Consider the following 10,905-nt stretch of genomic DNA (forward strand, 5'->3'; position numbering starts at 1 on the left):
TTTAATTTTGGAACAAAAAAAAAAAGGTGTTCTCTCTTTTTATTTTTACTTATGTTTTTAAGTTCAAATATACATTTTGTGGGGAATAAAATTAAAAATTGTAGTTGAAAATTTTCCTTGAATATTAGCCTACAAATATGTTTGACATTTTTTGTCGTCAAAAGATAGATTTTTCCAGTCATATTTTTTGTCAGGAAGAAAAAACATTTTTGTGGGCACAAGTCTTTCTAGTATTGAAAAATTTGAAATCATAGCTTACAAAACATCGATTTTGTGGGGAAAAGTGAACTTTGACTACAAATTTCAATTTGTCAATGAAAATTTTGTAGGTAAAGGATAGATTTCTTGTAGTGTTACTTCCTCACACACCATTCCTGAAAATCAAGCATTTGATTTCAGGGACGGAGCCAAGAGAGTAGAGGTGTGGGGGGAAAAATAAAAAATTTCAAGATTTTTATTTATTTATTTTTCTTTGGAACATCTTGTGTAAAATTTTGAAAAATCTATTGCAAAATCTTGGTTTTCAAATTTAGTGTGAATGCTTCTGAGTATGTTATTGATTAGATAAGGCATTGATTCAGAAAAGTTGGCATGCGTGCCACGATGGGTGAAGGTAGTTTGTTGAATTTTAACTTCTCCCTCCTCGTTCTATAAATTGGTACATTCACCTCCAACCTTCCATCTTCATTGACAACAGAAAACTTTGTAGGAAATACGCTACAGTCAAACACAAATTAGAGCATCTTTGACCGAATGGAAAAAACGAACTTACAATTGAGGGTCTCGCAGCCTATAAAACTGATACAAATTTATAAATACTTTATAAATTCAGTCAAAATTAAACATTAATTTTAAAAGGATTTACTTGTACATAAAACACGTGCATAAAGAATTACATAAAATGATGTAGAGGGAAAAGATTGGATGAAAAAGTTGATTGCGTTTTAAACTGGTAAATGATAACGTGACATGTGACATTATGTAACACATTATGTAAATCTTGATGTATGTGTAGCAAAATCCATTTCAAAAATATATTTATAACCACTTCTTATCATTATCCACACCTTTCGTGATATCGATCACTATTCCTCTTTATAAATCATTTATAAATTTGTCGAAGGAGACTACCATGGAAATCTCTAATAGAATTACTTGGTTCTTTTGTTGGCGTGTAATCTAAACCTAAATCAGTTGACACTAAAAAAAGAAATACATAAACTTTTTTTCCATTGTTTTTCAAGTTTTCATGGGAATGACTCGAAAAAATAGCCTATCTTCATTCTCATTGAAGCACATTACATCCACATTTCACAAATTATATCTTCTCATATTAATGGGATCTCCAATCACGTGTCCTCCATAGCTAAACACAGAAATCCAATTGTTAGCCGTGTAAAATCAGTCTCATTTTGACAAAACAAAAAAGAACAGAAATTTGCCTTGTCGAATGTTTTGGTTTTGATCCTCCAAAATTCAGTTTCGAGAAAATTAATAATGTCTACATTCACAGGCACTTTGGATAAATGCAAGGGTTGTGACAAGACTGTTTATTTTGTTGATTTGTTGTCTGCTGATGGAACAACTTATCATAAATCATGCTTCAAATGCTGCCATTGCAAAGGAACTCTCGTGGTATATATGTATATATATATATATTCTCTCTTCACCCCATTATTTTAACAATGATCGTCATGTAACATTTTTTTTGTTTGTAGTTTATATGATTTTCACTCAATTAAATTTTCGAAAACTTTTGTTTACATTAGTGCTATGTAAGTTTTAATGGGAGGTAGCTTTCTATACAATATTTCATCAGCTTTTGAAAATCATTTTAGCAAAATAATTTTAAAAATTGACGTAATTGCATTTCATATAGCTATAAATGTGTTAATTTTTTATACGCCGGGTTTAAAGAGAAGTCATTTTTAACTATGGAATCGTCATATAAAATGTCTACAAATGTTATTTTTGTATTTGAGTCTTTCAGTTAATTATATTATAAAAATTTATGAGGTCTTTTAGTTTCATCTCGAGTCATTTATTGTTCTTAATACGTAGTTTTGTGATTTTCCCTTCGTTAACTTTTTTCTTTTTCCCCAAAAAATAACAGGATAAACTTAAGTCAAAGCAAATAGTGAAATTTATCAAAATGTTGTTATTGTTTTTATTTCACAAATCCAAGTCATTTTGGGTGTGTAATATTCATTTTGCAGATGAGCAACTACTCCTCCATGGATGGAGTCCTATATTGCAAGCCACATTTTGAACAACTTTTCAAGGAGTCTGGAAATTTTAGCAAAAATTTTCAAACTTGTGAGAAACCCTAATAATCACTAAATTATGTAGAACTTTCTTACTATTAATTTTACTATTTTTGCTAATTATTCTTTTTTGTTGTTGGACTATTGTTTAAGCAGCAAAGCATGAGAGGGAAAATTCACTGGTACGCTCATGAATTAATTTCTATTGAAAATGGTTTGATGACTATTTCAAAACTTAATTTTCAAGTTTAACTTATTGGAAAATCCTTTTTATTTTTTTTTGAGTGTCAACTAATCCAAACCTTGTTTTACCTCTTGTTTATAATCAGTGAAATCATTTTTTATTCACATATTTCGTGAATTCATAAGTATTACTCACTAATTTACCACTAATTTTTATTTTTAATTTAAAATGACTACAAACAATTTTTAAATATTATTTCATCTTTGACAAAATAGGTTTACACTACTTAGTATATGCACTTGGCAAATAAAGTCAACCTAATTTCTTCTTCTTCCTTTTTTTTTTTTTTGTTTTTTTTTTTGTTTTTGGTATTATTCGTTATTTATGCAGACAAGGGCGCCGAGCAAGGTCTCGACCATGTTCTCTGGAACCCAAGACAAATGTGCTTCTTGTAACAAAATTGTGTACCCACTTGAGAAGGTTTGTGACATTGATCATGTACTCAAGATACATATATCTTAAGCTATTAAATAAAATGATTAGTCTGCCATTATATATAGCTTGTAACATACGCATTCACCTCCACGAATAAATACTCATAAAATTGATAACGATAAATTCCTTCATCTGCAAACTGTATTTTCTATCCATTTTTTTCTTGAATTTGCACATACCAAACAGATGACAATGGAGGGAGAATCATACCACAAGTCATGCTTCAAGTGTGCCCATGGTGGCTGTCCACTCACACATTCATCATATGCTGCTCTTGATGGAATTCTATACTGCAAGCACCATTTCCAGCAGCTCTTCATGGAGAAAGGAAACTACCAGCATATTAAATCTGCTCACAAGAGAAGTGGCAGTAATGTGGAAGCTGTCGATGCTGACGCTGAGTCAGGGGCAGAGGCCGGGGAGGAGGAGCTGCCAAAGGAGGTTGTGGCAGACACTGAACCAGAGGAAGCTGATAAAGTAGAAGAACATTCCTAAGTGCATGTTTGGTACATTTCTAAGTGTATGTTTGGTAGACAATACTAGGTAGGACAAAGACACAATAATAAATAAGGTGTTATCTTATTTTGTTCCTTAATTTTGTCACTACTGTTAAATCCTCTGTACCGAACATGTCATAAGCACACACGCTAATATATATATCAGTTTAGGGTTTCTTACTTTGTTTATGAGTTTAGATGAATTCTAGTGATTTTTTAAGCTTGTTAAAAATGTGGTGTAATTTTGTCTAAACAAAATATATATTCTGAAACCGTAGGGAAACTATAGTCCTCAAAAAATTGAACTGGGCCATAAGTATTGTATTTTGCAAAGCCTGAAACTTCAACTGAGAATAAATGAAAGACAAAATAAAAATAAAAAATTTCCTTCAACTAGTCCTCCTAAAGTGCCCCGTCTCAAGGGGAGGGGAGTGGCTGGGGCAACACAGAGCCGGCAGGCCCTGGGAATCATGTACTTTTTAGGGTTCATTGTGGTCAAAAGTATTAGAACCTTAAAAGGTTAAGAATTTAGATGCTATAAATGGAAGTTGGAGACCAACTTGATGCGATTCTCCTAAATTGAAAACTTTCTAGAATTATTGATAAATATTAACTTAATTATACGCTAATATTTGCATGCAATTGTCTAAATACTTATTAAAAGATTAGGTAGACGTGTATAGTGGCTCAATTTTTCTCAAGCTAAATAGTCAGTTTAGAGTCTAAAAATTTGATTATTGAGCCTTTGGAGATTGTTTGCCGAAATGTCACTAAAAACGCATTGGTATGCGTAAAGTCATCAAATCTAGATTGTACGTAACCCTCCATAGAGAAAAAAACAAGTCCATTATAAGAATTTGAGACGTGAAATATACAATACATACCAACCTTATAATACAAGGTCGTGCACATGAAAAAAAACCGAGTGCACAAACACACAAAAATACTTTTGTTTGAGATTAATTTAATTAGTTTAAATTTGCAATGCAACATCAAAATGGAACAACAAACAATGATTTCAAACTCCAGTTTTGATAATATCACAAATAAATCTCAAACTAACATGTCCTTCAATGGATTTAAGAAGAAAATCCATTACCAATATCATGAATACATAAATCTTTATTCAATTCAAACCCCATACATTTACTTGAGAAATATAACATTTGAAAGGACCAAACTATTAGAAGTTCGATACATTCTGCCGGTAAAAGAACAGTCCAGATGGGGGCGTGGCCATCCCATCCGGCAGCATTGCCAGCTTCAACAAACTATCTGCACCCTCTTCAACAGTCAATGAACCAGTATTGGCATTTATATCAGTTTTCACATATCCAGGACACACGCAGTTGATGTAGAAATTAGGGTATTTTTTGGCAATAATTCTTGTATAGGCATTAATGGCAGACTTCGACAATCTGTATGCAGGTACATGTTCCGGCCAGCCATTGACTTTCAATGAGTTTTCTTTGAAGTCTTGAAGAAACTTGTTGAGCACATTATCTACTTTATCTTCTGTGAGTTCTTCTGCATTGCTTAGCACTTGTTTTGCCCATTCATTGGACTGAAACTGGATGTGGGATCATGAGAAATAGCATATGTCAGGTTCTTGAAGAGTTGTGTTCTGTTCCAAAATTCAAGTTTTTATAATCCCCTAAATTATCTTAGGTTGGCTCACCCTTAATTACTAAAAGTAAGGTCACTTTATACAAAATTTTTAAAAACGCGGTTCTTTTTAATTTTCTTCACTATTTTGGTCATCCGAAATTCTTTTTCCACAGAAGTAAATAACTTTTACCTTCAATATACCCATGAGAGAAGACACATTCACAATCCTTGGCGTATCAGACAACCTTAAGAGTGGAATAAATGCTTCAATCATTCTCTTTGTACCATAATAGTTAGTTTGCAAACATTGTTCTGCCCATTCATATGTCTGAACAAGTTTTCCATTTGCTGCGATATGAGCTTCTTGTGGCTGCATTATTGAAGAAAGAAAATCTGTTATTGAAATGATCCTGCCTTTAAGTTCTATAAATTAGTGGTCGACTGCATAAATCTCTCTTCACTACTGCGTAAACTACTCAAAGATCCAAATGGACTGTACCTTTTAAAACTACAATGATCATGTTAGTTTTGGTTTACCATTTCCTCTTTTAACCTATTGTATTGATAGCAGCATAAGAGCCTATTTAGGTATATACAAGACACATCTCAAACACATAATTTGTCAATTTCTTAACCTGTTATTCTGTGTAATATCATAACTTTTCTTTAATTTTACAAAGCAAATAAAAAAAACAAAAAATGTCCCGACTGCTTTAGTCTACTATTTCTTATCTTATCTATTTTACCATGATCACACATGCATCCATTATAACATCCTCATTTAGTCATTTACTTCCTCCAAACATTCTAGTTTCTATGAAAACATGTTAACATTTTGAATCAAAAAACTCAATAGGAATAACAATTGAAGTGATTTCCATATTCTATGAAAAGGTGATATATCTCCCTGCATACAGACTTTTTCATGTACGAACAATTAACTTGTTCGGTAGACTGACTTTATAGCACTCAACAATATAAAGAAATAGAAAGAAGTTAAAAATTTCGTCAATTATAATGTCTGATCGTCTTGTATTATGTTTGTCTTAAAGTGTCATTAGCAGTAAACATTTTATTCACAACTAATAGTATTCAATTTCACCTGAAGTTTTCAGTTGAGTGATGAAATAAATATAGTACAAAGAGTCAAAGACCAACCTTGGTGTCATCAGGAATTGAAACTACATCTGCCTCAATTATATCTTTAATAACTAAGACATCTCCCTCTATACTTACTCCAATCATACCAGCATTATTCACCTGCAAAATTTTCAGATTTTTTAAAATAACGGTTCATAATAAAAAAACTAATTGTAGGAACAGGCTTTAACTATCTCATCTAAAAATTGATTAATATCAAGTGAGGTGAAGCTAAACCTTTTATGGCATTCGGTGATCATCATTTGAGTGATCAAGTCCACGAGCTTAAAAGCAGCATTATTGCTTCCCCACATTAATTAATAAAGAAAGATGAACAATTCTTAATTTTATAATATGAGAAAAAATCTCAACTATGTTGAAATGTAGTTCAGAGTGAACTATTCTACTACTTAGCTACTCAGGAACAGTAGGTGATTTCTTAAGCATGCATTGGATCCACATTGGTTGCATAATGAATAGCTAGAAGTGTTAAATGAGCTGACTTTGTAGAGGCCCAGCCCGGCCCCTATTTTATGGCAGCCAATTTTGTCCAAAAAATCGAGGTCAGGAGATTTTTTCTTTCTTTTTTCTACCATAATATGGGATGTAACTAAGCTTGTTATATAAAATTTCGCTACTTTTTTGAGGTTGGCTAGATGAAAACTTTTTTGCTCCTCCATATCTTCTCGAAGTCTAAAAACAACAAGTATAGCCACTTCCGCAGGCTATGTTACTTTTAATCTACCTGTCCCTATTTTGACGTTTTCCCCGAAATTCTATCATCCTTATAGAATAGATTAACCAATAAACACAAAAAAATTGGGCCAAAAAAAATAAAAAAGGACAAAATTTAGAAAATAAAAAACATTGAAAAAAGAAGAAAAATTCATACCAAAATATCAAGCTTCCCATAAATGTTTTTGATGAAATTGGCAAGGGAAGCAATACTAGTTGGATCCATTACATCAAGTTGATGAAACACAACATTTTCAGAGAGAGCAAAGCCTTTGAGCTTTTCTAGAGCTTCATTGCCTCTCTTCTCATCTCTGGCTGTCAAAACCACAATGACTCCTTTACATGCCAACTGCCTACATAGCTCAAACCCTATTCCTTTATTTGCCCCTGTCACAACTGCATACCTAGATAAATAAAAAGATGAAAACGGTAAGGGCTTGTTAGATGAACAATATCAAGTATATCAAATAAGATTAGACAATACGATAGACATGATTTTTTTTATTTTTTTCCCTTAATACTATCTAATCTTGTTTGGTACTAGGAATGTCAACGAGTTGAATCAAACCAACTTGTGAATCGAAGTAAAATTAAGACGGATTTTTTTTGTCCAAGTTGAGCAAAAGCTCGACGAAAAACTCGAGGCTCGACTGAGCTTTCGGCTCGGGCCTTACCGAGTCGAGTAGGCTCAATTTTTTTTATATGACTGGCAACACATATTGCCTTTTTAAAGGCACCTCTCTATTGCCTTTTTTTTTTTAACGAGCCAGCTCGGGGCTCAGCTCGATACCCAAAATGAGGGCTCAGGTTGAGCCTCGAGTTGGGCTAGATCAGGCTTTTTCCCAATCGAGCCATGGGCAGCCTGAGCCGCGAGAGCTAAATTGCCATCTCTATCTGGTACTGAGTATCAAAATTGCCACACAACCATTTGGGTATGAACTCATTAGTATTTATGTTGGGATGGAATCTCCAAGAAAGTTACCAAGATCAATGGAGCGAGCTCAAGCAATTTGGGTACTGTAGGAAAAACTCTTACAATAACTGTTCTATTAGTTAGTAGAAAGAGGGGAAAATGTTCTAAAATTGTGGCCTTGTATAAATATAGGACCTTAGGCAATGTCTCACCTGCCTAAGGGTTGAGCCCAGAGCCGGTCTTGTGCCGAGGCTAACGAGGCTGCGCTTCAGGCCCAGAATTCGAAGGGGCCTCATTTTGGCCAGAGAAGCTTAATATTACTCTCTCTTTTATATATATATATATATATATATACACACACACACACACACAAACAAAAGACAAGTCACTCCTACCTACTCCACTTCAAAAATTATACTGCCAATTTAACTTTGAACTGCGGTCCATAAACATGTTTTTAATCAAATGCTTCATTTTCCATAATGGAGACAAGAACTTCATTGTAAGATTCTTATTTTTTAATTAAAATTATAAGATTATTAATTTATTTTGAATATATTGAGACCATTATTGGTGAACAGGATTTGACATTTTTTTAACTTTTTTGAAGGATTTAACAAGATACGGTCTTACCATAATGTTTAATGTATATTAAGTCTTCATTGCATACATTGTATGAAGTCTTCCATCAACATTGTAAATTTTGCACACGTTTGGTGTATCTAAAAAAGTTAATAAAAATTAACAATTTATTTTAACTATATATTCATGAGACCCGTAGTTTTTATCAACTTTTCAACCACATATTTAGTCAAGTTTTATCAAAATCTAAATTTAGTTTAAGTCAGTGGCTCCTAATTCGTCTTTTACAGATACGAATCACTAAATCAGAGTTTAGTGTGTCCAGACTCATAAAAAAAAATTAGTCAGTTCTTACTTTTCCGCCTTACTAAGAATTCATACCAAAATATCAAGCTTCCTATAAATGTTTGTTATGAAATTGGCAAGGGAAGCAATACTAGTTGGATCCATCACATCAAGTTGATGAAACACAACATTCTCAGAGAGACCAAAGCCTTTGAGCTTTTCTAAATCTTCATTTCCTCTCTTGTCATCTATGTATTCAGTAGTACTGCTGTTGGGACAAAATCTCCAAGAAAGGTACCAAGATCAACGGAGTGAGATCAAGCAATTTGGGTACTTGGGAAAAAAACTCTGATGATACCTTTCTATTAATAAGTAGAAAGTGTAAAGAAATAAAACTAGTATCAAAGCCTCTAAAATTTGTGGCCTTATATAATATAGGATTTGAGGCAATGTCTCACCTGCCTAAGGGTTGAGCCACCTTTAAATCAGGATGTGAAGATGAGTTCAAGAAAACAAAGGGTTCGCAGCCTAAACTTTCGACATCATGGATAATTTTCTTTTCTAATACATGGATTTTATTTTCATTAATCCATATATACTTGGAACAATGAAATACTATTACTTCTCCTCCAAGAGGTAAATGATTGATTACAAATGTCTATTATATATCTTCTCTATAGAGAGAACAAAATTGGAGTGCATACCAATACCTAATATGGGCAAAAAAATAGATCAGAAGAAGTAACTCTCAGATCAATAATAATAATAATAATAATAATAATAATAATAATAATAATAATAAAGGATTTTGGAGTGGTTTGACTGACCAAACTACGGTGGAATATTTTCAAGATGTTAATGAATAAAACATATTTCTATTTATCGACAACATCTTCCAGTTCATAGCTACATCAGGCTTAGTAACTTGATTGAAAGCAAGTTAATTTACCTGTTTGACGACTGATTGTTCATTGTTTCTGCACTTTCACTCCTCTTCTGCTCAGTTTGAAGATTAGTACTAAATATATATTAATATAGACAAAAGGCAAGTAACTTCCACCTAGCTACTCCATTTCAAACATATACTGCCAAATCAACTTTTAGTTGTGGTCCATAAACGTGTTTCTACTCAAGCGTTTTTATAAGACCATTATTGGTGCACGGTATTTGACATTTTTTAAGAAGAATTAATTTCTTTTCCTTCTTTCTGAAAGAAGGATTTAACAATATTAAATTAGAAACACTTTTTCATAAATTCTATCCTAAATTTGAGCATATCTGATAGTTATAAGTACTTATAAGTTGTGGATTGGATAGTAAATCGAGAATCCTTTGAAATCAAGAAAAAATATATAATAAAATGATATTATATGCCCATGCGATAAGACTAACAATTTAAATAGTGCCACCTCATACCTTGTATGATTCAAATTATGACATCTCCTCATCCAAAGTAGTAAGAGAAATAAATGAAGTAGACCTCATATGCCAATGTATCATGACTTAAATGGTTCAGGTCTAAGGTGTCATGATCAACTAAACAGTCTTACCATGTGCCTACGGGACCATCCTCTTCAAAATGCATAAATAAAAACTAAAAGTTTGACCGGTTCAAATTATAATTTAAGCCTTGTAAAATATGCACTATTTTTATATAGGATTTTGCTATGTAGAAACTTGGGCAAAAGTGCCCTCACAATAGGGGGCTAGCAATTTTTTATTGAGCGTGAGCCCCCTATTGTGAGGGGGGACACCAAGATGTCAATTCCAATGTACAAATAGCAAATCTCTTTTATATTATTTTTGGAATTTTTCTTTTGCAGTTAGAGGAATCCAAAAACAGCTACCATCCTTGACTCGCAAACTCTATGGGGCCTATCAACTTGGGTTCCAAGTTGTAAAAGAGCTAAAGAGGCACAAAGAACTTCAAATAGAGTAGTTAAACTAGAATCAAATTTTATTACCACTCAAAAGTGGAGCTTGGTTCAACAAGTGCTTGTTTGAATCAGATCTGTATGGTCTAGGCTGGTTTCACAATAGTACTTTGAACTTGGTAACAATCAATAATCCTGATGATATTGATGTACAAACTAAAATTCAAGAAGAAGCCCAACAGAAGATGATGGAAGCACTTCTTAATTCCAAGGATTCGGATTCGGATTTCCAATTCAAAACACACAAGGAGGGGGGGGGGGGGGGGCA

General features: G+C 32.9%; 1 protein-coding gene, 1 long non-coding RNA gene and 1 pseudogene across 5 annotated transcripts in view; 1 reads left to right on the forward strand and 2 right to left on the reverse strand.

The window, feature by feature from the left end:
- Positions 1 to 1,486: 1,486 nt before the first annotated feature.
- LOC111391379 lies at positions 1,487 to 3,587 on the forward strand (annotated as a pseudogene).
- Positions 3,588 to 4,453: 866 nt separating this feature from the next.
- The window catches only part of LOC111391378 ((+)-neomenthol dehydrogenase-like), a 37,873-nt gene continuing 31,421 nt past the window's right edge, over positions 4,454 to 10,905 (reverse strand). For 3 of the 4 annotated variants that reach the window (XM_023016593.1, XM_023016595.1, XM_023016596.1), the window contains 4 exons: positions 7,081 to 7,327; positions 6,207 to 6,308; positions 5,239 to 5,418; positions 4,454 to 5,010 (listed from right to left, as the gene is read on the reverse strand). In XM_023016593.1, coding sequence (XP_022872361.1) covers positions 4,624 to 5,010; positions 5,239 to 5,418; positions 6,207 to 6,308; positions 7,081 to 7,327 — 916 coding nt within the window. In that variant the 3' untranslated portion in view covers positions 4,454 to 4,623. Of the gene's footprint in view, positions 5,011 to 5,238; positions 5,419 to 6,206; positions 6,309 to 7,080; positions 7,328 to 9,652; positions 9,791 to 10,905 lie in introns of those variants that run through there. The other variant, XM_023016597.1, reaches the window with a different exon arrangement.
- LOC111391383 lies at positions 7,673 to 9,646 on the reverse strand. The gene is made up of 2 exons (XR_002702105.1): positions 9,162 to 9,646; positions 7,673 to 8,048 (listed from the first exon to the last, which is right to left on the reverse strand). It is a non-coding gene; the product is annotated as an uncharacterized LOC111391383 (long non-coding RNA).

This window comes from Olea europaea, unplaced genomic scaffold, assembly GCF_002742605.1.
Source record: "Olea europaea var. sylvestris unplaced genomic scaffold, O_europaea_v1 scaffold786, whole genome shotgun sequence".
Taxonomy (NCBI): Eukaryota; Viridiplantae; Streptophyta; class Magnoliopsida; order Lamiales; family Oleaceae; genus Olea; species Olea europaea.